Genomic DNA, 27488 nt, shown 5'->3' with positions numbered 1-27488 from the left:
AATAATAAAACTCAATATGTATCCTATTATCCGGCATGCAGCAGGGAAAGCACCATCATAAATTTAAATTCATTATCAAATTCAAATTTCAGTTGTCCCAAGAATAGGTTCCTAAATCACCTGCGTTAATTAGATGGTATAGGTCTTTCATGACACAAGCCATTAAGAAGATCATTGTGGTGGAGGCAGTAAATTGTGTTTCATAGAACATTGGAAGCTGAGTCTGACTGCTCTCCTTCTCTTCGTTCTCATTTTATATTTGCACCTCTGCTCATTATGTCTGCCTTTGTGAGATGTCCTTCCATCTTTCTTCTATCCATTTAGATTGTACTTAGAGAGCTATGGAACTGAAGGGGGGGGTGTCTTAGTGATCATGGACCAGCAGTTTACAGATGTCAGAACTGAAGCTTGAGAGGGGACACCCTGATAAGGTCATTCAGTGGTGTGTGGCAGAGTGAGGGGACAGTCTCGTGATTATACCATGCTGCCTCATGTATATAAAAACAAATATGGGAAATCATGGCTTTTCTCTCAAGACTCAGCTCCAGCCTCCCTCTTCAATAGCGCCATTTCTGACTGGATAGCAAGGGCACTTGTTTGAATCCAGGTGACACTCTCCACTTTCTCTATGACAAGGAACACATTCTTTTATCTCCATCGGCTCAGGGTCCTCGCAGGTAAAATGGAGAAGAAACTAACAGCTCCTACCTCACAGGGTTGTGAAGAGCCTCAAATAAGTTAATATTCATGAAATGCTTACAATAGCACCAGGCCATAGTAAGTGCTCAATTAAGTATTATTATAACCATTGTTATAATTATTTCTATTAATCACTCTTCCCTATTTCATAATTTTTCACAAATACAACTTCATTTAGCACTTACTTATTTTCCAGGTGTTTTTTAAGAATGTCAGTTTGTTCCAGTTGTCTCTTTCCAGCTCAAGTCATTTTGGGATAGGGGCCATGTCTTACATTTCTTCTGTGCACCTCCACAGGGCTTAATGTTTGAGCCAAAACAGGTATTCTGTAAATACTGTTGTTTTCTGCTGGTTGATATTAAAATGAATAGATTGCTAATAGTTGCAACTGTGGCCAACTTTTAGATATTTTCAGAGAAAATGCCAATTAAAATGTGGTAACCAAGATATGGAAGCAACCCAAATGTCCACCCAGAGATGAATGGGTAAAGAAGATGTATATCGTATATCATATATATATATATATATACATAAAATAGAATGTTAGCCGTAAAAAGAAAATGTGATCTTGCAGCTTGCAACAACATGGACGGACTTAGAGGTTATAATGGTAAGTGAAATTAGTCTGACAAAGACAATTACCATACGATTCCACTCATATGTGGAATTTAAGAAACAAAACAAACAAACAAAAAAAGAGAGGGGGAAAAACCAGATTCTAAATACAGAGCACAAATTGGTGGTTGCCAGAGGGCAGGTGGGTAGGGGAATGAGTGAAATAGATGAAGGGGATTAAAAGTATGCTTGTGATGAGCATGGAGTAATGTATAGAATTATCAAATCATTATATTGTATACCTGAAACTAATATAACACTGTATGTTAATTATACTTCAATTAAAAACAAAAAAGAAAATGTGATAAGTGTGTAATAGGCTAAGGCTCTTTGTTAAAAAAGCAGAGACCAATGCACACTCCTAGTATTTGAAGGTATATAATAAGGCCCTCTGAATACATGGTTCTAGGAGTAGGGGGTAGAGGATTGACTATTTTGCATTACCATCAGGGCCCTTGTGTAAGACACTGCTGGATGCTTTCATACTGTTCTATTGGTACCATATCAGTATTATTCTAAGCCCTGAAGCCAGAACAATGTCTGACTAAGACACATTTTTAATGCATGTTCTTGGCTACACATTGGAATTGTTTGGTAAGCTCCTGAAACTCCCAGTACCCAGGCTTTATCCCAAACCAGTTAACTCAGAATCTCTAGGAACCAGTGTTTATCCTATCTCTTCAGATGATGCCACTGTGCAGCCTTTTTGGGGGAACTTCTGTGCCAGAATGTTGGGTTGCAAGAATGTTGTTCTGTGGCAAATTTACCCAGAGTGGGGCCTGTCATAATTACAACAATATAGCTATTTTGTAAAATGTTGTGAAGTAATATGCAGCCTAGACACTGACTCACTTTCTAGGAGGGATTTGAAGAATCGGGAGATATTTGAATGTGAATCCTGTTACCAAGGCTGTGAAACCTTGAAGGCTTATTTTGTTTGATTCATTTCCCTTCCACTTGAGTGTGGCTGGAACTTTTGTTTTCCTTTTTGGTCAGGCTGACTCTTGCAGATGTGTCATTTTCCACACACACACGGTATTTCTGCTTTATGCCCAGACAGAGTGGAGTGGCAATTTCTGAGTCATGGCTTTTGAGTCTCCTGCAGCACTCTGTGATTTCCCTGGGAGTCTCTTATCCTTCCTAACCTTGTGGTTTCTCTGGCTTCATGAATTTTGTCTCAAGATGTAGCTTAAAACAAAACAAAACAAAACAAAAACTTGCATTAGAAAAAGGGCATCGTTAGGATATGTCAAAATACAATACTGTTTTTCTATTTGTTTGTCGAATATGACCTATTCTTTTATTCTAGAAGGTTCGGTCTCACTAGGGAATGTAACGTGATATTTTTCTATTGCTTTTAATTTCTTTAGTTAAATCGTTCTTGTATTGATTCAGAAAAAACATTTCTTGAGTATCTGTGATGTGTCAGGCATTGTGATAGTTGCTTGGAATATAAAAATTAAAGACCTAGTCCCTTACAGGTCAAGTGCTATGATGAAGCATGTATGTCCTGTTATGATGACATGTAGAAAGGGCACCTATCCAAACATGGGGGGGACTGTACTCATATGTATTGGATCATTTAATTCTCACAATAACTTTGGGATGGAGGGGACATGGTATTTCCATTTTATAGACAAGAAAACTGGGTCTCAGAGTAAGTCATTTGCCTAAGTTCACAAAGCCAGGAAGTGAATTTTTAATTTAATTGCTCATTCCTGGCAATGTTTTTATTAATATTATTATTAATAAACTTTGGTTTTAGAGCACTTTTAGGTCACAGCAAAACTGAATGGAAAGTATAGACATTTCCCAAATACCTCCACTGCCCCCCATAACTCCCCACTATTTCCTGCCTCCTGCACTACAGCGATACATTTGTTACAACGGGATTAACCTACACTGACACATCATTATCACTCAAAGTCCCTAGTTTACATTAGGATTCACTCTTAATGTTGTACATTCTTTGTGTTTTGACAAATATGTAATGACATGTGTCCACTATTGTAGTATTAAATGGAATAATTTCACTGCCCAAAAAATCTTTTATGTTTGCCTATTCATCCTTGCCTCCCTCCTTACCCCTGGCAACTGGGGATGTCTTTATTGCCTCTGTAGTTTTGCCTTTTCCAGAATGTCATATAGTTGGAATCAGACCGTATGTAGCCTTTCCAGTATGGCTTCTTTCATTTAATAAAATGCATTTATTTATCCATGTTTTGTCATGGTTTAGTAGCTCATGTCCTTTTGGCCCTGAATAGATACTCCGTTGTTTGGATGGACAACAGTTCTGTTCCATTTACTTATTGAAGGCTATCTTGGTGGCTTCCAAGCTTTGACAATTATGAATAAGACTGCTATATATATCCATGTGCAGGTTTTTATGTGAACAGAAATCTTTAATTTATTTGGGTAAATACTATGGGTCATGATTGCTGGATCATACACTAAGATAATGTTTGTTTCTATAAGAAAATGCCAAAGTGTCTTCCAAGGTGGCTATACCATATTGTATTCTCACCAGCAATGAATAAGCATTCTTCCTGTTCCACATCCTCACCACGTGTCGTCGGTGTTTTGCACTGTGGCCATAATAGTTGCGAAGTGGCAGTTCATTGTTGTTTTAATTTGCAATATTCTTTTATTTTATTTTATTTTAATTTATTTATTTATTCGACAGAGATAGAGACAGTCAGCGAGAGAGGGAACACAAGCAGGGGGAGTGGGAGAGGAAGAAGCAGGCTCATAGCGGAGGAGCCTGATGTGGGGCTCGATCCCGTAATGCCGGGATCATGCCCTGAGCCGAAGGCAGCCGCTTAACCGCTGTGCCACCCAGGCGCCCCTAATTTGCAATATTCTAATGACCTATGATGTTGAACATCTTTTCATATACTTACTTGCCATCTGTATATTTTTTGGTGAGGTGTCTATTCAGGTCTTTTGCCTGTTTTTTAAAAAATTGAGTTGTTTATTTTCTTATCGTTGGGTTATTTATTAATATTTTATATTGGAGGTCAACCTAAGAAAATCATCTTATTAAAAAAGAAAAAAAAAAGCATCTCTTGATAGCTCAGCTGGGAGCTGACCTAGCGCTCATACCTGGGCCGTGGTATTCTCATGTAGAATATAAACAGTTTTACAGAACATCAACATCAGACAAGGCCACCTTGAAACTGGTGGCTTGAACCAAAACCAAGACCACTTTGTAGTCATACCTGGACACAGACAAAAGCAGGAACATGGTGCAAATCACAAAAATGACCATCCCCCTCTCCATGCGAATTTTTATCCATCACAACTTTACCCTATGTCATTCCTCATGTTTCTCATATAAAATTAGTAAGGTACTCTGTGATAAAATTGCCCCCACTTTCTGATAGCACCAAATCCAGAAGCAAAACCATCTATCCCTGTAACCTTCTTAGCAGGATTAGGGGGGGTCCCAGGATGCAGGACTTTTAGTACTAGCATCAGGAAATTCCCAGAACAGGCTGATCACCCTACTGTCTAAAATAACCTCACACAAGCCCAAATAGTTTAACAAGCCTTTGCTAACATTGTCTTACTGAGATACTTCCCAGTTCCCAATAATATTTTGTCTTGTTTGCTGTAAACACTTCCAATCAATCCAACCTTGTTATGCTGTAGGTGTGGTCCTCGTGGTCTTTGGTGCTGGACAAAGACCAATCCACAAAATCAAAGCAAAGCAACTACGATGGCAATGAAATCAACAGATTAGCCCTTAACAAAAATGTTTTAAATTATTGATATCCCTCTAACAACAGAACATGGAAAATTGCATAACTTACAGGGCAGCCAAACAACATGATGAATCTTAACATACAAGAAAAATGTCTAGAAAATATTGTTGATGTCATGATAAGAAAGACTTTGTTTTGTTGTTTCTATAACAACTTCTCTTCCTTTCTGTCTCAGGGATCATGTCTGACCACCAGTTTGGTAACCAGTTTATGTGCAGCGTGGTGGCCTCTCATGTGAGTCATCTGCCCACAACCAACCTCAGTTTCGTCTGGATCGCTCCACCTGCTGGCACCGGCTGTGTGAATTTCATGTAAGTACCCAAAGTGTCTGTGACCCGTAGGGAAGGCAAATATACCTCTCATGGGACGACATGAAGGGTAAGTATTTAATGTATTATTTTCACAGGTGTGACCTTAATTAAAGCCACTAATTTTGTTGTCAAAAAGAGGTCAGAATCATGAAAAAAACATAATGCAGTTTATTTTTGCATGTATCTTTATACTTCAAGAGATCTAAATTGGATTTCAGCTGACAAAAAATAAACTGTAGGATAAAAGTATGTGAAGAAATCAAGGCAGTAGGAAAACGAATGTTAGGAAAGTAAGATGGAAACAAACACAAAAAATGCCATAAGGCTCCATTCATGTTTTGCAAGAAGATCACAAATTGAGCTTTCAGCTCTCTGGCCATAAGCGCCAAGAGAGAAATGTGACCAGTTAGGTGACTGATAATGGTGCAGAAGTCAGGAGGTCCATAGAAACTTAATGACCCTCTCGTGTGCTTTCATTAAAAGGAAGCTGGGAAATGTGAATGATGTCCCAACAGCGTCCGTAGATATTAACACCGTGCTACAGTTCAAAGGCTGTGACTCGCTCCATCTCTCAGTGCAAACTGTACCCCTACCCCTGCCCCAGAATCTCCACTCCTCATACTTAGTCTTCTCTTTTTTTTATACCATTTTTGACTTCTAGTATAATATACTTCATTTATTTAATTATGTGTATTATTTATTGTCTGTCTCTTCCAACCAAAATGCAAGTTCCCTGAAGGCAAGAATTTTTTCCTGTCTTCTTAACGGATCTGCCCCAACCGTCTAGAACAGTCCCTGGCACTCAGTACACACTCACTAAATATTTGTTTAATGGAGGAGTAGGCCAATGGAATAAGGTCAAGGGCAGTTCAGAAACATCTATTCTATGAGCAGTCAGGCAAAAGAGAGCTGGAAGGCATCTTGAATGGTTTTCTATTCTGCACCTTCTGCTCAGGCAACAACATCCCATAAAACTACATACTCTAAAATTACCCACTACCTTTCCTTCACCTTTAATAACATACAGTTCAGGGTCAAGGGTTGCTGTGGCTCCCACATCACTGATTATATACTTTCCGCCTGTCCTCTGGGTTACCCAAGCCGCAAACATCAGATTCATCCTACCCAGCTGATTGACATTTAATCCAATCATTTCTCCTTTAGAAAGTTTGTTCATACTTGAACCTTTTCCTTCCAGTACCTTTTGCTAAGATGATTACAGTAGCTTCCTAAGTGATCTGTTCTCCAGCCTTTTTCTCCTCCAGTCCATCCTGGACATTGTTGTCTAGCTAGTCTTCCTAAGGCACAACCTTGATCACTTGGGCCTTGGATACCTTAAACCTCCTTTCTGAAGAGCAGCCCTTTGGCTTGGGTTGGAAGAGTCTTCCCAGTCTTGCTGTGTAGCATCTTCTGTTTTATCTCCAGTGTGCACGTCCTGATTGGGCACGAATTGCAGGACTTCCCACGACTCCGTAAACGTTCCCTGACTTTCTCTTTCTCTGTGCTTTTCCCTAGCCCAGAATGCTTTTTCCCCATCCCTGAATGCTTTTTCCCCTCAACTCGTTATTGAAGTCCTACCCATTCTTTAAGACCTCCTTAAAATGCCAACTCTTCTATAAAGCTCCAAGATATACATCACAGAAGTGATGTGTATGATTACATTTTGCTTGTAACTCTATTGTAATGCTGATTATATTTTACTGTATACTTATTCGCGTTAATTTCTTGCCTTTGCTGTTAAATTAGATTGCACAGGGATCCGTGTTTATTTCTTTGTGATTCTACGCACAGTTGGTACAACATCTCAAACACAGATATCACAGAGGATGACCCTTGAATTAAATGATGTTCAGTATAGTCTTTTACTTTAGTTTAGTAGTAATCTCTGACTCTTTGTTTTGGCGTGCTCTATCTTATTCATATTGGCACTGGGAAGGGTAATTTAAATTCTTGCCATGTATAACTTCTTCATTTAAGACAAGAATTACTTTTTTTAAAGCTAAAACATAAAGGAAATCTATATCAGCAGCATACAACTGCCTATTTCCAGGTAGATATAGTTTTGAATTGAATATGTTTAAAAGTGGTGTTTGATGGCTTCTGGCCTCACTGTTCCTAGGGTCCCAAACTCTATTTTCTTCTGAGAAATAGCTTAGGTATTTTTTTAAAAAGATTTATGTATTTATTTTAGAGAGAGAGTGCATGTGAGCCTGAGTTGGGGGAGGGGCAGGGGCAGAGGGAGAGAAGCAGACTCCCCGCTGAGCACAGAGCCCAATAATGTGATTCTCAATCTCAGGACCCTGAGATCATGTTTGAGCCAAAATCAAGAGTCCGACACTTAACCAACAGATCCACCCAGGCACCCCATAACTTAGGTATTTTAAATCTTAACCCAAACAATGTTTTCTTAGAAAAATACTGTTTGGTCAGAAATAATATTTACCGACTACAAAGAAATTCATATGCCCTCACCCATATTTCCCAATAAAATTTTGATGATGCAGATTGCACTTTTTAGCATTCTTTTCTTTTAAGATTTTATCTGTTTGAGAGAGTGCACAAGAGGTGGGGGGAAGGGGGAGGGAGAAGCAGACTCCCTGCTGAGTAGGGAACCCTAAGCTGCTGGATCCCAGGACCCTGAGATCATGACCTGAGCAGAAGGCAGATGCTTAACTCACTGAGCCACCCAGGCACCCCTTAGCATTCTTAATAAGCAGTTAATTCTTCACTTTATTGTAAGCCATGACTGTACTGAATGTTACATAGAGTAGCTGCTTCCTATGGGGGCAGGATGCTTTTGTTTATCTCTTTTCCTAATTAGATTGTGAGAGAGTCCAGAAACACTGAAGATCAAACTTGGGCCTCTGAAGCAATTTATTTGAACTTTTCTGAGCCAAGTCTTGCAATTTCTTGCCTTTGTTTCTTTCTCCAGAATTTATGATGTGTTCAGTAGAGCTCTATATAAGAGTTATCTGTAATTAGTATGTGCCCAGCAATACTTGAAGGAGATTGTTAATGTTCAACATTAACTTTGAATATTAAACAAAAATAAAATAACGCAAGGTCTATGACATTTGAATGTAAATATACCATGATTCTCTCTTTTCTGACTAATCCCCAAAATTAAAGCTGTCATTTTTTCCTTTTTTTTTAGAGAGGAAGAGGGGGAGGGGTAGAGAGAGAGAAAGAGAGAGAATCCCAAGCAGGCTCCACGCCCAGCACAGAGCCCAATATGGGGCCCAATCTCATAACCCCGAGATCATGACCTGAGCTGAAATCAAGAGTTGGTCACACAACCAACTGAGCCACCCATGAGCCCCAAAACTGTCATATTTTTTGGGGGGGGGAGGAAGAATTACTTTTTAGAAATTAAAATTTAGCCATGCTTATATGCTTTCGTAATATGTTTTATGTAACTTTTTCATGTTGTGAGTTAATTCATATGATTAGTTAATTTTTCACATGTATTTTCTTTTTTAGCTGGACTTTATTTATTTATTTAATTTATTAATTTAGAGAGAGAGCGTGGCAGGAGAAGGGCAGAGGGAGAGGGAGAGAGAGAATCCTAAGCGGGCTCCAGCATGGAGCCCAACACTGGGCTCCATCTCATGACCCTGAGATCATGACTTGTGCCGAAATCAAGAGTTAGATACTTAACCAACTGAGCCACCCAGGTGCCCCTTAACTGGACTTTAAATCCCCCAAGGTCAGGGACTATGTATAGTCCTATTATATACCTAAGAAATCCCAATGCTGAAACTACAGACAATAGAAGGCCCTCAGTAAATATTTCTTAATAACTAATAATGATATCATATTTCATTGATTTCAAGATGCAGATTTCTTACATTTTGGGAACTCTGAAGTTGAGTTGCATCTTACCTTTGATGGCATCTTACAATCATAATTGCCAGTCCTAATTTTAAGTGACCAATATGGGTTTCCTATCCTCATTTTAAAATCTGTCTCTAGTTGAGATGCAGTAATATTATCTAACTCATTCAAATATCAAGAGGCACCTATTTATTTATTCAAACATTTTTAGTGCCAAAATATTTACAGAAATTTTCACATCTTTCAACAACGTTACATAAAGTGAGCAAACATAAGAATACGGATGACAAATCATACGTTGAAAAATAATATCTGGGTAAATCTATGAAGGCATGGAGGGGAAAAAGGAATATCTATGAGCATTTACTATGATCAGAACACTATGGGGGCACCTGGCTGGCTCAGTCGGAAGAGTATGTGACTTTTGATCTCAGGGTCATGAATTTGAGCCCCATGTTAGATGTAGAGATTACTTAAATAAATAAAACTTTAAAAGATAAAGCACTATATTAGGCTCTTTTACAAATAAATATAAGAGGCACCTATTTAAATTTCTGAAATGTGAAGAATCATATTAGGTTTATATGTCAAACATGGGTTTGATCTTGATATTCTATGATGCAGGTTCATTCCTTGGATGCTGATTATATCCTCTCCCTTATCACAAGGGGATTCCATCAGGGAGGGAATGTGTGTATTAAAGACAAAACTTAATACTATTAGATTTAGGTTTAATTGTTTGGACAGAGATGCTAACATAACATTAGAATTAAAAGGGAGCAGAAAAGATCAGATTTGTGCCCAGATTAGTGACAATTTAACCGTAAGTCAAATCCCTCAAAACTAAGAACCGAATTGAGACAAGCAATGTTCTATTTAAGATACTGAAGCAACAACAAAGAATGAACTCAGGCCAGCAAAGAGGTACACAAGTAGACTGTATTTGAACATTTGACATGTTAAAGGAAGATTCTCCTAGAAGACTAATTTTTTAAAAGTATACTAAAACAAGAAAACAAAAAAAACACATCATTTAAAAAATTGAAGACACCAGCAGTTTCTGAATACCAGACTGGAAATCATACAGATGGACAGATTTGAAGTGCTGCCTTGAGTGTATCTCAGAAGCCTTTAATTTTTGATGAGAGCCATTCCACTGTGTCTGGAGGATTCCTCAGGAAAGATAGGATGGTTGCCCATTTATTTCCATCCATCAGAAGGAAGAATCACAGATGTATTTGCCTTGTTATTTAAACATTTGAAATGAGATCAGGGATGCTCCCATGGGTGCATTTATTGGGAGTGCATTCATACCTACAGATAAGGATGCCAACAGTTGATACATACAAATGTTATTTTACTTTCTAGGTTTACGTGCCTTACTGCAAAAATAAATCACTTCTCATGGAAGGCTAACATGATTGTATCCACACTGTTAGATAAAACCAGATATGCTATTTTCCATAGGAGGAATTTTATCTGTCTCTTAACTCACAAGTCTCTTATTTTTTTCTGATGGTCTAGTTCTCTTTTTAAGACAGACATTTCCCACCCCGACACAATTATTTCGGTGCTGCTCAAAAATGTATCTTTGAGACAGGATAAAAAAAAATATTATCTACCCTTAAAAGTAAATGGTTAGGACCTTGATGGTTCTCACTCCCTGTAGGCCCCTGTTTTTCATCAAAGTTAAATAGCCAATTAGGCTCAGACAAGAAGACAGTCTAAGTTCAGGGTCTAATGTGTGTTCTTATTTATCAGCTTTTTGGCAAATGAAGTCAAGATGCTTCCTGGGGATTTAATTTTTAATTTTAGGAAGTATGATAAAATGTTGAGATAAAGTATGTCCATTAATCTCGAGGAAGCTCTAAAGAAATTATTTTTTATATTAATTACAAAATATTTTTAAAAAATTTAACAGATATTCAAAAGGCAAAACTAACCCCTTTGTATTACCTATCTTATCCCTTCCTGTCACCTCCTTCCAAGAAGCCACAGTGAAAACAGCATTGGTTATTTTAGGGCAATTTACTGGAGTTTTGTAGGACAGTTTTCTTTTCAGCAGAATCATAAGACCATCCGAGAAGTAGAACTGCTTTATAGCGAGAAAATTTTTCTATTTCAGTAATGAAATATGTTTAACTAGTGTCCAAAGATGGACCTGCATCTGTGGAAGTCTATCCCACTGCAAATAGTTGTATTAGTAAATTTGTTCTTTTTTTAAATCTCTGCTTTTTTTTTTCTTTTAGGTAGAAATACCGGTTTTTCCTAATGTTAATTCTAGAAGCAAAAACAAAACAAATAAACAAAAAAACAGGCTTATGGCAAACCCATCCTTTCATTCTTCCCTTCCCTTCGTGTAATGCAATCATAACTTGTGAAGGGTACTTAAGTAAATGGACTGAGGTTTAGAATCCACAAGATGTTTTTTATTACAAGGCCTTGTGGTTTAGATGGGATTACTACTCCACTTGGCACTTATTACTTGAAATCACATGGAACATTTGTGAAAGCAAAAAAGACCAAGGTCGGGAAATCTAAAAGCTTTATGTATTACAATTCTTAGCAGTTCTCTGTATCTAATAGGAATTTCCTAAATGAGATATGGGCAGAGATTTGGGTTATTTTTTCATTAATAGAATTGATGAAACCAATTTTAGAGGCCTTATGTGTGAATTTTTTTTTTTTTTTCAAATTGCCTACGCAGTCAAAAATAGTGATGACAAAGATGTCTGGGAGCCAGGTGAATAAATTTTTCTCATGGCAGCAATAGCTGCATGGTTTGCCAGTACAGTGACTTGGATAATATATATTAGTAGCAAGATTTTATTTAGCTCTGCTCTTTTTTTAGTAAAATCTCTGAATATTAAGGCATGATTACAATATAAAGTAGAATTTTGATTGCTTCTTCCAGATAAGGATTTTTTAAAGAACTTATCTTGTCCACTGTGACTTACTTGGGTATACATACAGACATACCTCGCTTTATTGTGTGTCACTTTAGTGCAATTAACAGATACTGCGATTTTTATAAATTGAAGGTTTGTGGCAACCCTGCATTGAACAAGTCTGCCAGTGTCATTTTTCGAAAAGCATTTGTTCACTTCATGTCTCTGTGTCACGTTTTGATAATTCTTGTAATATTTCAAACTTTTTCACTCTTATCATATTCGTTATGGTGATCCATGGTCCAGTGATCATGACTCGCTGAGAGCTCAGATGATGGTTAGCACTTTTTGGCAATAAAGTATTTTTAAATTAAGGTATATACTTTTTTAAAGGCATATTGCTCACCTAACAGACTACACTATAATGTAAACATACCTTTTATACGCACTGGAAAACCAAAAAATTCGTTGACTAATTTTATTGTGATATTTGCTTTGTTTTCATGGTCTGGAACCAAACCTGCAATACCTCCCTGGTATGTCTGTATGATGTATATGCTTATATTTGTGTATATATTTACATACAGACATATATGTGTATTCATATATATGCATATATACATATACACATATATTCTAAAATTTGTTTAGAACTATACTTTCTAATACAGTAGCTAAAAGGCACATGTGACTGTTTATTTATTTATTTATTTTTTACATGTGGCTATTTAAATTTAAGTTTAAGTCAAATAAAATAAATAGTTCAGTTTCTTGGTTGTGCTAGCCACATTTCAAGTTCTCAGGAGCCACATATGTCTAGTGACTATTATATTGGACAGCATACATCTGGAACATTTCTGTCATTACAGAAAGTTCTAATGTGCAACCTTGAGAGAATCTAATAAATTATCTTTTCCTCTAATGTTACCTTAACATTTACATAATGTAACCATGTACTTCAAAGGTCATATAGAAGGAGTAAAGCTAAGATTTTGCAATGGCCCTATGAATTTAAAACATCATAACAGCTAACCTGGCCAAGCAGGGCAATTTTTGTAGAAAGCTTATTACCTAACTGTTCATTTTTTAAAATGATTTTGTTTATTTATTTGTCAGAGAGAGTGAGCACAAGCAGGGGGAGTGGCAGGCAGAGGGAGGAGCAGGGTTCGTGCTGAGCAAGGAGCCTGACATGGGGCTCCATCCCAGGACCCAGGGATTATGACCTGAGCTGAAGGCAGATGCTTAACCAGCTGAGCCATCCGGCATCCCTACCTAATTTTGTTTGCTAAGACAGAAATTTCTATGGACCTTAACTTTATGGGAATCTTAACTTTATGTAGGCCAAGTGTGACAGGTGGGGAATCCCCTCTGTTTACCTTCTCATACAGTGCTCAGGGCTTAGTACTACTCTTTGGCTGCTCTGGGCTAAGGCACTGTTCTCCTCCCTGCCCCCACCCTTGGGTCTCAGCGCCTGCTTCCACCCTGCCTGTCTCCCGCCCCCATCCCCTGCTACAGTGTTTTAAGTTAAGGGCCTTCTCAAATATGCCCTTACCCCATGACAATTTACCACCATGAACCTGAGATTTAAAATGAGCTTGTTTAGAATGCTAGTCATTAATATGAAAAGAAGCAACAATGAAATTTGGAATAGCATATGATGGTGATGATGATGATGGTGATAGTAGTAGTAAAAATAGCAATTTCCATTTAGTGAGCACCTGTATACCAGGCAGCCTATTCAGTTCTTACACTTTCCTAGAACCACAATTACCAAAGAAAGAGCTTGAAGAGCTCACAGAAATAGGTCTGTTTTCATCCAACACATGTCCTTTTAGCTGCCATCCTATATTACTGCTCTGTGTCACACTGTTAAAATAGTGATTGTAAAGATAGTGTAGCAACTCGAGAGTTGTTTGGAGTATTAAGTGACAAAAACATTAAAAAAAATGCATTCTGCTATTTCGAACACATTAAAATTATGTTTGTGGAGGACTTCTGGCATCATGGAAGACTCAGCTCTCATGGCAGAAACTCTTTCTATTAAAATCACATAGAAATTTAGATAAATGAGTACCTATTTAAGATATATATATAACACTGATTTGAGAGAAAGTGAAGACACAGGTGCCAGAAGAAAGGAGAGGTATGGAGACTGGGTTAGGAACTGGAAGCAGACATTATGCGGCATCTACAGGTATTTTAAACCTGGATTTAGGTCCTAGGCCTGGAGTTTTAGCCTCAGTGGAATCTGGAGACATTGCTGAGAGCCTCTTCAAAGACAGAAGGAGAAAGGGAAGGAGAGGGAGCTGGCACTGGGCCCACTGCATGGAGCCTAGAGCCTCAAGTATCATCCAGTTCTGCCTGGGAAAACAGCAAAGCTTGTCATCTGACTGTGACTTTTGGTAAAGTAAGTCACTTGTGAGAAACTAAAACTCTCTGAGGAGTCTGACTTGACTTTACCTTATTAACCTGGTATAGAACATCAAGTTAAGAAAGTAACATCAAACAGAAGGTTTAGAAGGAGAGAATAGAAAGAATGAGGACAGACTTATCTGAAGAGATAATGGTAGAGAATTTTCTAGAACTAAGGAAGATGTGAGTCTTTTCTATCTAAGCAACATAAAAAAGTTAGCATTGGATCAGATCATGGTGAACCTTCAGAGTATCAAAGAGAAAATCTCAAAGGCAACCAAAGACAAAAGGTAGATTTCCTGTCATTTTAGTGTGGTAGTGGCTTCCTGGTCAGCAGCAAGAGATGCCAGGAGACAATGGAACAGTATCTTCAAAGTTGTGAAGGAAATGCATTGTCATCCTAGAATTCTGTACCTAGATAAGTTATCAGTTAGGCATGAAAAACAAAATAAAGACAGTAAAAAAAAAAGAGGCTTGATATTCTTACCACACACAGAAACAGACCATTTTAAAGCAAGTTTTTAAAAGATATGCTTTAGTAAGAAGAAAACAAACTCAGAAGAAAGGTGTAGGATGTAAGAAATTATGTTGTAATTAATAATAATTAGCAAGCACATTAGAATTCTAAATAAGCTTTGGATATGTAATAAGTTTATATATAAAATATATATCAATAACTATTTTTAGATCGAATTTAAAGACAAAGAATAACTAAAATACTAAGAAACATGTATGTGTGAGTTGGAAAAAGGAGAGAAGTCAGTATTAAAGTTTTCTAAGGTCCTCAAATTATTCTGGAAGAAAGTTGTAGAGGCAGTTAAAAACATAAATGTATAGAACTGAAATAGAAGTGTAACTTCCAAAACAGTGGAGGGATTAGATAAAAAATTAAAGAAAACCTAATCCCTCCAAAGAAAGGAAAAAAGGTTAACTTCAAAACCATAGACATATGACTTTCAAACCACACAGAGGTTAGGGGCACCAAACCCCTGCATGGTCGAAAATCTGCATATAACTTTTGCGCCCCCCCCCCAGAACTTAACTACTAATAGCCTACTGTTGATCAGAAGCCTTACTGATAAGATAAACAGTTTATTAACACATATTTTGTACGTTATATGTATTAAATACCATACTTTTACAATAAAGTAAGCCAGAGAAAAGAAAATGTCATTAAGAAAATCATAAGGAAGAGAAAAAACATTTACAGTACTTGATTGTATTTACAAAAAAAAATCCCCCTGTAAGTGGACCTGCACAGTTCAAACCCATGCTGTTAAAGGGTCAACTGCATATATATATTTACAATAAATATAAACAGATTAAATTCACCAGTTAATACAGTTTGACTTTCAAAATCCAACTTTAAAAATCTAGCAACGTACTGCTTCGAAGAGACAAACGTAAACATAACGGCACAAAAACATTGAAAGTAAAGAGATAGGAAAATATATACCAGGCAAATTCTAACAAAAAGGAAGTTGGTGTCATTATATTAATTCCAGACAAAGTAAGTAAAATGTAATAATATTAGAGATAAATATCTGGGGTAATTTCCTAAGGACAAAATAACATTCATATAGATAAAGCTGAAAGAAAAATGCAAAATTGAAAACTGGCTTTGAGGTGACAAGAATATTGAGTATGTATTTTCCAATATTTCAAATACAGTAGTGTTATAAAATTATTTGAAGAAAAATTCTTTAAAAATTATTTGTTGAATGGATGAATGAATGCATGCATACATCAATGAAAAATTGCAAGAATCCACAAATGTACCAGAAGACTGTGTTAGAAAATTAGGATTTGGGGCGCCTGGGTGGCTCAGTCGTTGGGCCTCAGCCTTTGGCTCAGGGCGTGATCCCGGCGTTATGGGATCGAGCCCCACATCAGGCTTCTCTGCTGGGAGCCTGCTTCTTCCTCTCCCACTCCCCCTGCTTGTGTTCCCTCTCTCGCTGGCTGTCTCTATCTCTGTTGAATAAATAAATAAAATCTTAAAAAAAAAAAAAAAAGAAAGAAAATTAGGATTTACACTATGCTATTTAAACCTCCAGATATTGCACTGATAACAGAGGGCTTTATATTATAACAGTTTAGGCATTCTGGAAATAACAATTTGGTCATTTAACAAAACTTTATCAATAACTTAAAATTCTGATTTGCAGTTAATTTTTCTCTAATAATTCATGTGATATATAAATTCTTCTGAATCATAATTCTGACATCTTAAACATGCTGGAATATAATATTTCTATTTTTAATTAAGCTAAATGAGATATCTCCTGTTTTTGAATGTTATTTAGACTAACATAAAATAAAAAGGTTAATATTATCAGTAGTATTTTTTTAATCGAAAGGCACAAGTTCATGTAAAACTTTGCTGTTAAAATTTTCTTTAGGGGTGCCTGGGTGGCACAGCAGTTAAGCGTCTGCCTTCAGGTCAGGGCATGATCCCGGCGTTCTGGGATCGAGCCCCACATCAGGCTCCTCCGCTATGAGCCTGCTTCTTCCTCTCCCACTCCCCCTGCTTGTGTTCCCTCTCTCGCTGGCTGTCTCTATCTCTGTCGAATAAATAAATAATATCTTTTAAAAAAATTTTTTTTCTTTAATACATGCAGTTTGGGGAAGTAAATTTAAACCCACATATTTTCTGGAATTTTAAGGTAGCCTTTTAACATTACATCACTGCCTATTCAAAAGTTGTCATATTTAGCACTGAGAAATAAATATTAAAATTATTTCCATCTCCATTTTAGCACTTCACAATATTGAGGTCAGGTTTGGTTACCCACACTGACAAGTCCTAAGCTGGAAACAAAAATGTGTTAGTCAAATGTCCTCCATTTGTTCCCACTATTAGTATTTAGAGAAGGGATTAGGAATAATATGAGCATATTAGTTATCTGGGCTGACATATATTTCAAAAGAGCAATGTCCAAAATATCATACAAATGAAAAACAGTAGAAACACTTCTAATTAAAAATGTGCGCTGTGATTGCAAAGGAGCCAAGATGGTAGGTCCCTTAATCAACCTCTGGTTTTAACTTAAGCAAATATATTGAAAGTAAGGCTGTAAAGCTAAGCTACATAAGCCTTTCTTCTAAATCCGCCTGCAGGCATTAATGCTCAGATTTGAGATGGCATCCTTATTTGCTAAGTGCAAAGATGGTTACAAAAGAGCTTTTCTCACTTTGAGGATAAAAGCTAAAGTATTCTTTAATTTTGGTTACTGCCCGGCTCATCTTAGCACCATAATAGTTATTTGGCTCGAAACCAAAAAGTAGCAATACGGTGCTTACATGTCTATGGATCAAAATTAGATGAAAAATTGCTGTTTCTCATCTCCAAAGCTATTTGCTGCACATTTTATAACCCTCAAGATGCCTTTTGTAATATGTGATAACAGAGCCAACTGCAGCATCTGCCTGGAAAGAGATTACTTTAATTATGGACTCAATGTCCTATTTTCTGCAAGTGATCCCCAGAGACAGGCTTCCTGCCGGAGGAGAGGTGCAAGGATGCACATTAAAGCCTACACATCAACCACGAAGGGGTGGATAAAGTGAGACAAGGACACCCATAAACCGCCTTCATTTTCCTAGTCTGTGATGTGATGGAAGAGTCTATAGTGATAGGTTTTTAATTATTCTAGCATCTGTTGTTATGGACTTCTGATGGTGAGGGCAAGATGAGCTTATAAAAGAGAGCAGAACCTTCGACAAGTCTGTGAAGGAAACAGGCTGTATTAAAAAGGTTTGGTAAAACATAATTTTCTTTCAAGTTTTCCTTCCAAATTGAAAAATATATGCACTGTATCAGTTACTTGCTGTAATATTATTAGAAAGTGAAGCTAAGTGGCTTTCTTGTCAACCCCAGTTCTGGATAACGCATCAAGTGCCTCATTATTAAGAATTCATTTGCTATTCAGTATAATAGAGCTGCTCATAATGAATTTCATTTAGAATCAGTGTGTGTGCCTTATGTATTTCCAAGGAAGTTCTTTATAATTTAACATTGATTTAACATTATGAGTGGACACTTAAAGCAAATTGTTACCTTGTTCGTATTAATTACAGAATTAGACTCCTTGATGAATAGCTTTTGAGAAGGAGCGTGTGGGCTTTCTTTTTAAAAGCATAGCACATACTCATATAAGATATTTGGGATTTCATCTGATTTCTCAAAAAGTATAAGCATATTTTGCATTTTTTAAAAGATGGGGGATTATAGAAGAGCAACCATGGGAATTAATTTTAAACTTCAAAAGAGGAATTTAAGGGATTTGGCATGGAATCATTTCCTGTGGGGGAGGGAAAGATGGAACGGAAAAATGTACCTACAATCATATTAGGTGAAAACATCAAGTCTTTTAAGTATTATACCAACTATGACTTTGGTTATTTTCTGGTGTTAAAATGAAGTGTTATTAATATATTTTGATAAAGAAATCTAAGTAAATATATCTTCAGGTATTTTAAATGGTAACATTTAATTCTAAAATATTACAATGGAATATTTGCTTTTTTGGAAATATTTGGTATTTTTAAGACCTTGTAATTTATAGTAAATACCACATTGGAGAAATTTTTAAATGTATGTTCAAAAGGATAGCTCTACAGAGGTTTCTGTATTGTACAGATGGATGGTAGATTAAGAATTGAATCTGTATTATCTATATATCATCAGAACGTATAAATAGAAGGTGTTTAGCGTTTGTCCCATTTAAAGATCTTGGGTATAATAAATTAAAGCAGTATTTATGGACTTTAGGAAAAATAAAAGCCTATTAGAAGAAACTGAGAGTATAAATAACTGTACTGTCATCAGTTCAAGGAAAATAATTCCTAATTTTTAAATTTATAGTTTCCTGTTAAAACACAGGTTTCTTTATTTAATATAATGGATCTCAAATATGTTGTGAAATCAGAATTCCTGTACAAATCAACAGCAGGGGGAGATTTCTAAATGGTTCATTTGGAGCATGACGAGATGACTTCTTTAAAGATCAAAGGGAATCAGAATTTTCTCTCAAGAATTATTTATTCTATAACTTCAGTTCTATATAGTTCACTTTGGCAACTCCAAATCAGACATTTAAAAAAAAACTTATTTTCTAATCCCAAGGTTATTTGGAAAAAAAAAATATATGTATATATATATTTATACTTTTTTTCCTGCCAACTATTTCTTTTAGATATTCTCTCTTCTGAGTTTGTTTTTTGTAAAAATGTCAAGTTTAATTTTTTTGGCTTTCTGTATTTCATGTTTGGGTCAGAATGCAAAATGCCTTTATATGGACTTAGAATTTAAAAGAATGACAGTAGACAAATGTATGCTACAAAAAGACTGTTCTTCACATTTAAACTTGACAGTGAATACTATTTCCTTTTAAATGTTTAAACTCATTTTATTTTCTGGTTGTGAAAGAATATTTATTGAAGAAAATGTTTAAAACTACAGCTAAGCAAATACCTATGTATGTCCACACACACCTTCACACCAACACTTGCTTCTGTGTGGACACACATGTGTGCACGCATGCATACACACACACATGTTCCTTTTCCCAGAAATAAGAATATTATCTTGGGGTATGTTTCTTTAGACGTATGTATGTGTTCAATTTTATTTTTACTACTTGGGGCTCTATCATACGTTCCATTTTATAATCTAGCTTTGTTTTAAAACCTAACAGTACATTTTAAATGTTTTTCTAATAAACATCCGTCTACATCATCACCTGGAGAGTATTCTATTATATGTCTGTACTATAATGTATTTAATCAGTTCCTTATTTATGGACATTTTGCTTGTTTCCAGTGTTCGCTATTTTAGCAGCTTTATAATGAACAGTCTTGTAGCTAATGCTCTTTGCACACGCCTAATTACAAAAGCGTATTATTTTCATAGTGGAGTTAACTATGAAGTCAGCCTGATTAAAATGAAAACCTAAGCTATGAAGTCAACCTGATTAAAATAAAACCACATTATGATTTTTGTGCTAAGGCCAGCATCACAAAGACTAATGATAGTTAACTTTTCAGCTTTAAACAGTAATAGTCTTTATAATAATGTTTGATAATTATTCATAGGTTAAGTTAAACACTCGTTTCCTTACCATTGTTCTAATACCTAGTCATCACTTTAATTAAGAAGACTGTCTCTCCTGTTATGTTCTCATATTATGAAATAAGTCAAAGAAAGACAACTACTATGTGATTTCAGTCATATGTGGAATTTAAGAAACAAAACAGATGAACATAGAGGAAAAAGAGAGAGAAAGCAGACCAGAAAATAGACTCTTAACCAAAGAGAACTCACTGAGGGTTGCTGGAGGGGCGGTGGGTGGAGGGATGCACTAAATGGGTGATGGGGATTAAGGAGGGTACTTGTAATGAGCCCTGCGTATTGTATGTAAAAGATGAGTCACTAAATTCTACACCTGAAACTAATATTACACGGTATGTTAACTAACTGGAATTTACATAAAAACTTGAACAAAAAGAAAGGAAACTGTCTCTCACTTTGCAACATCTTCTGTACCATTGTTAAATTTCAATAAATGCCTTTTAAAGGTCTGTTTTATAAGGCAAACTAATTCAGTTGAAAAGCAACACATTGTGTCTGCTTTCCAAAAGTCCCTGGAACACAGGGCTTTGCAGCTAACTAGTCAGTAGTGAGTGAACCTCTTAGTCTAATGTTAATACTTTTTAAAAATCTTTGTTGTTTTAGCTCTATAATCTGAATGTAGCATTCCCATAGAGAATGTAAATTCCACTAGTAAATAAGAGTCGGCTTTATTATATTATATAAATGTTCACTCTCTACGTCCTAATTATTTAATGATTATAGGCCCAGAGTAGAGCCTTTAAAATTGCCACGAGTGTTAACATCTACATTTTTCTGTTAATTAATGCTATTTTATTCTAGCATTGTCATTGTCTATCCTTTTTTTCTTCCATAATCAATTTAGTCTTTCCTGGAAAAGTAAATTCTAATACAAGTATCCTTAAGTTTTTCCTAAAGGAAATCCTACAGACCGAATCTTAGAAATTGTGATTTATTATACAAACAAATGTGAGCATGTTTAATATTGACCATTTTAACGATGTGGAGGAATCTTTAAAGTCCTTTTCAGCTGGGTGGAAGTCTTTTTCACCTTCATCTCTGCTTCTGCTATATTAAAAGCAGGGCATTATTCACATAGAGAGGGCCTGGCCACATATTTAGAACCTTGGCCTGCTGCTTTGGATATCTGTTTGCCCTTGGTCTCAACTCAGTGATTCATAAATCCCCTCAAAGTGAGAATTCACATTGAAATATTCAAGCTTATGGGTAACACTAGACTCCTCCAGGGAGTGAAATGCTAGCTTGATATGAATAAATTGTAGGATGATATTGTAAACATGAGTGAGAAGAAGAGTGACAAAATGTGTATCAATATGTAGACAAATTTAAAAAAATATGAGCAAAGAACAATAAGCAGTTTTTACAAAGTCATGGTCTATGAGTTGTCAGTTCTGTTCCAAGAGGGAGATTCAAGGTGCAATTATGGACTGTGTCTTCAACTTCAGACAATGCTATTGTGTATTTCATGATCCTCCAAATTCTGGGGAGCCTCCAGGGTTACTAGAAAGTGAAAAATGATGGTCTTACAAGCAGCAGTCTCTGGAATAGTGATTGCAATGTTAGATAAAATTATTTTATTTTTTTAAATTTTATTTATTTATTTATTTATTTGAGAGAGAGCAAGTGCAAGTAGGGGAAGGAGCAGAGAAGGGAGGAACAGAGTGGGAAGGAGAGAATATCCAACAGACTCTGCATGGAGCCTGATGCAGGGCTTGAACTCATGACCCTGAGATCACTACCTGAGCCGGAATCAAGAGTCAGACGTTTAACTGACTAAGCCACCCAGGTGCCCCTAGATAAAATTATTTTTGCCTAGAGTCTATATTATATCTATTCTGAAGGAAAGACCTTGGAGTGTATGTGTATGTGTGTGTTTGTGTGTTGTCAGAGAAAGAAGGCTCTGGAGTACCACTATAAATCAGTTTTTCTTTTGGAGGATAAGTTCCTGCATATGATCTTTTTATATTTTTATGTAAGTTAAAACATGATTTACATTTTTAAATTTTTTAATGTAATGGCACCTGTCTTGAAAGCTAAATCCCCTTTTTGCTAATTCTACATCGAGAAAATGAAGATAAAATCTAGAGCACACAGAAGTGCCTTTTTTTTTTTCTATTTTAGAGAACTTGATGTATAACCGTTCAACTTACAGGATATTATACATGATTAAACTTAAAAAATAAATGCTTTTTTATTAAAGATTTAACTGGGGATTTAAATATCAAATATCTTTGAAATACTTTTTTCTTTTTCAAATCCATTTACACAGAGCTTTTCAGTACAGCAGGAGATGAGCATGGCCTTGGATAATTACTATTTGTAAAAAAAATGCTGTTTTCTCATGGAGATTTTCAAAGTAACACACTCAAGAGTGCCATTGAAAAAGTCTTTGGGTTTAAACATTTGACTTACAAAGGGACTACAAAGTTATTATCGTAACACTGTAGTTGCCCCTTTGCCAGTTCACAAGAATGACTTCCCACAACCCGTAATGCTAATGCGCAAGTGTAAGTTTTATTTTTAAGTATAAAATTGTTGCAATAACAGTATTTCAACAAGAAGTATGAATCATTGGCAAATCAAATGTTTAATAAAATTGTAGTAAATAGAGTAATAATACTCATACAGTTAACATTTCATAGATAACTTACTTTTTTCACTAGATGGATCAAGTTGAACTCATGACCTGACTTTACATTTGTGGCCCCTGGTTGGCTCAGTTCGTTAAGCGTTGCACTCCTGATATCAGCTCAGGTCAATCTCAGGGTGGTGAGATGGAGCCCTGCACCAGAATCCGTGCTCAGCGGAGAGTCTGCTTGAGATTCTCTCTGTCCCTCTCCCTCTGCCTTTCCCCTCACTCACTCTGACATAAATAAATCTTTAAAAAAACAAATCTGAGGAAAATTTTATCTCAAAGACATCCACCGAGCTACTTGTTTTAGACTCTTCAATATATGGGTAAATATTTATTTTGTTTGACTGGAAAGAGTATAACTTTTATATGTCACTGTGAAATGTATAAAACTTTACAAGGTCAAATATTGATCAAAATATGATTATATGGATTATATGGCTGAGAGTTGAATTTCTCTAAAATATGAAAATGGAAAAAAATTCCATAGCAAAATCAACTGGGAAATAGTTCTATAACAGCTCTATAATATTTGTCTGTATTTTCACAAATTAAATCACTTTTCTTTCTTTCTTTTTTTTTTTTTCAAATTTTTACTTAATTTCTAGTTAATTAACATATAGTGTAATATTGGTTTCCGGAGTAGAATTTAGTGATTCATCACTTACATATAACACCCCGTGCTCCTCGTAACAAGTGGCTTCCTTAAAGACCATCACCCATTTATCCCATCCCCCACCCACCTCACTCTATCAACCCTCAGTTTGTTCTTTTCATTAAGAGTCTCTTGTGATTTCTCTTTCTTTTTTTTCCCCTTCCCATATGTTCATCTGTTTTGTTTCTTAAATTCCATATCTGAGTGATATCATAAGGTATTTGTCATTCTCTGACTTATTTTGTTTAGCATAATATACTCTAGCTCCATCCATGTCATTGCAAATGGTAAAATATCATTCTTTTTGATGGCTGAATAATATTCCATTTTTCTGCCTCCATCTTTCCCTCACATATTAATAACACAGCAAAGACAGTGAAGTGTTACACTTAAACACCACGATACTGATCCTTGATTACTGACAAAAATGGGGATATTTCATTTGGATTTATTAATCTACATTGACCATGACCTTATATTCTGGGTTTTGTGGAACAGGCTCAGATTACTATATTCTCTCCAAGAAGGTTATTTGTAAAATATATAGAACTAACTAATAAATGTGCAAAATGTAATATTCATTAGTTTATAAGTCAATCAGAATAAACTTCTAAATCAGAAAGAAGCTTTTGTCAGATTATCCACCTTTATATTTATTTAAGAATGTATGATTCCCTAAGTGTCGCTCTGTGTGTCATCCACTATGCTTGGTTCTTTACCTCATTCTCCTTGTTTCATCCTCACAACAGTCTTAGGAAATAAGCAGTATTATTATCCCTGTGATAGCAATCAGAGTCATGGTATTTAAATAGCTATCTCATTATGCAGCTAGTTTTTATGCTAGTAAGAGGCAGAACCTCACCCCCAGTTTAGCCTGAGCCCTTAATCAATGCATTTCTGATGACTACACAAAGTTAATTGTTGGTTAAATGAAAAAGGCAGAAAAGAAAACAAAAAAATAGACATTTAAAAATACTATAGTCTGGAGACTAGTTATATGGTTAATAAATTGATTAATAAGTATAGTTTTGAAGGCTTAGAAAAACCACTATTTGGGGGAGAAGAAGAAAAGAGATCTAAAATAAAAGAAAAAAGACATAGTCTTCTGAGTCATTTAAGGAGTCAGAGCTGGCGTGTTACAATAGAAAGAGAAAAAGAGGATGAGAAAAATACAGAGAAAGGAGATCTTCAAGCATTTCTCCTCTTCTCAGAAACCTTCTTATGGATACATTTCTTATACTCCAAGTTTAAGATTTTCTGCTGTGCCCATGGCATAAACTTCAGTTTTCTGGACTCATCTGGAAAATTTGCTTATGTGGAAAATCCAATTTTCCAACCATGTCCAAATAATGGAGCATTATTATATACATATTTATGTTGGCTTTAATGAATGTTATGTAACCTTCCTTTAAAAATAAGTAAAGACAAAAGTAGTCAGATTGAATTATTAAAGTTCTGATGTCCTGGGCTTCTCTACCTCAGTTTCCCCTTCCAAAGAGTTACTTTTACTTAGCATTTTCCTAATTTACTTGGAGAAAACCATGAAGTATTGTTTCAGTGTGTGCCTCCTGGATAATACTGGGTGTCAGTAACTGTAAAAACACAAAGAACTGTCTATTGGGTATCATCTTTTGTCAGTTCCCATGCAGTTTTACTGAGAAACTTGAAATTGACAAGGATGTGAACGTTACCCCGTAATTGGAAACCAAAAAAAAAAAAAAAAAAAACCTGATCAGAGGATCATAGGGGATAATTGGCCACATACATCGCAAGAGTACAGGCTTCTAGTGACCTTCCAGGGAGACTAGTGTCACATGTACCTTAACATCCTCATTATTGACCTGAAACAACAGAAAACAGCAAGTTAATTAAATTATCAGATAATGCTAAATGAAGAAGTGTTTGTTGCTAAATACCAGTGAGGAACAAGACAAAATTCAAAAGGTCCCTAGAGAATGTTAGAGATAGTCGGGAAATAAAACAACCACCACAACAAAATTGAAGCTTAAAAATGCAAGCAAATGTATCTAGAGAGGAAGCAATTTTAAACACGGATATTAGATAAGCTACAATTAGAATCCACTAATGATTAAAAGGGGCCTTCAGGTGATAGTAAGCAGAAAATTAGACATAAGCCCGAAATGTAATATAGTTAAAATGCTACTATGTTTAGGACTCTTGTATTCAGATTCTGCATAAAGGATCAGATAAACACTATTGGCTGATGAGACCTCGTTTAGACTTCCTTGATTACAGATTACAAAGCTGTAAGAAAAAGAAAAGATTAGAGTTTGTCATATGTATGCAAATACCCTACAGCCCAGGAAAATCAGTGCCAGCCAGCAACAAACTACAATAAAAGGCCCCCTTTCCCTTAAAATATGTCCCTTACCCGTCGGAAGTAGTACACAAGGTTCTCATCTTCTGAGTTACGACTTTAGTTAGGTTGCTCTTCCAACAGTTCCCATTAAATTGCCCATTGATTTCCTGGGAAGAATTAATGGAAATGGATTTGTTAGAAAGACTCTTCGGCAGCCGTGTGGCAGAGGCAGGACTCAGAATAAGGGGTCGGTTGGGGGGGCAGACAGGTGTGTGGCCTGGGATCTACAGGAGGCTCAGAAGGGACAGATAGGGTCAGACAGTGTCACCCTGGACCACTTGAGGGACTCAGTTTCTGAGGGCCTGGGGAGAAAGTGTGATTAGGGGGCGCTCACTAGGTGGTAACGGGTAGTGGTAACCGTAGCTTAGTGCAGGTCACTTGAACTTAAATGTTTTTTGATTTACATTGGAGAGCAAATGGCTGTGGCCATAGCTACCTATTTTCTGCTGGTCCTGTGGATGCAGCAAGACAAACCATTTGAATAAATAGCCTCGTTCTCACTAGCTTATTCTTCACAGAAATGCTATAAGCTTATTCAAGGGCTTTATGGCAGAATCATTATATCACTTACTGGATAGCTTCATAATTTCAGACCTAAAAAAAAAAAAAAGTTCCATTGGATTTAACAACTGATATGTGTTTCCTTCTGGATTAAAGAAGTTTAGGGGGTTGATTTTTTTTTTTTTTAAATTCTGTGTTGGTTTATGTCCGCCAGGGGAAATCCACAATGAATTAAATCTGCTCAATGAATTTTTGGTCTTATAAAATTGTTTTAATGCTAAACATTGCCTGTTTCAAATATTGTACCAGAGGCGTTTATTTACAATCTGGTACACATGTAGTTTGAGCTTCTTAGCATAACTTACAGTGAATTAATGACTGGTTATTTATTGCTCACACACTCTGCAGAAGTGATTTATAGGGCCATGCTATACACTGATGGTTACTTTCCAATCTCTGTGCTAGCTGTCTCATCAATATCGTTAAATGAATTCACAGTGACACAGCTCTGCTACTGTAGTTTTTGATATGAGGGATAACTGAACATAAATCAGAACTTATGTTTAATTCATAAGATGTACCAATCTCTCATGGAGGCGTGAGTTAGGTTAGAGGATGTCACAAATGTGTTTTACAGTACCTCTTGTGATTAAACCCAGGCCCTTCC

The 27488-nt window shown here is 36.1% G+C and overlaps 1 protein-coding gene across 2 annotated transcripts in view; it reads left to right on the top strand.

Moving 5' to 3' along the window:
• The window catches only part of RELN (reelin), a 482353-nt gene that overhangs the window by 128535 nt on the left and 326330 nt on the right, over positions 1-27488 (top strand). For both annotated transcript variants that reach the window (XM_087861166.1, XM_087861167.1), the window contains exon 3: positions 5254-5389. In XM_087861166.1, coding sequence (XP_087717292.1) covers positions 5254-5389 — 136 coding nt within the window. The remainder of the gene's footprint in view (positions 1-5253; positions 5390-27488) is intronic.

This window comes from Ursus americanus, chromosome 3, assembly GCF_024610735.1.
Source record: "Ursus americanus isolate L20-20 chromosome 3, mUrsAme1.1.p, whole genome shotgun sequence".
NCBI classification, from domain to species: domain Eukaryota; kingdom Metazoa; phylum Chordata; class Mammalia; order Carnivora; family Ursidae; genus Ursus; species Ursus americanus.
This window is presented reverse-complemented; position numbering and strand designations above follow the sequence as displayed.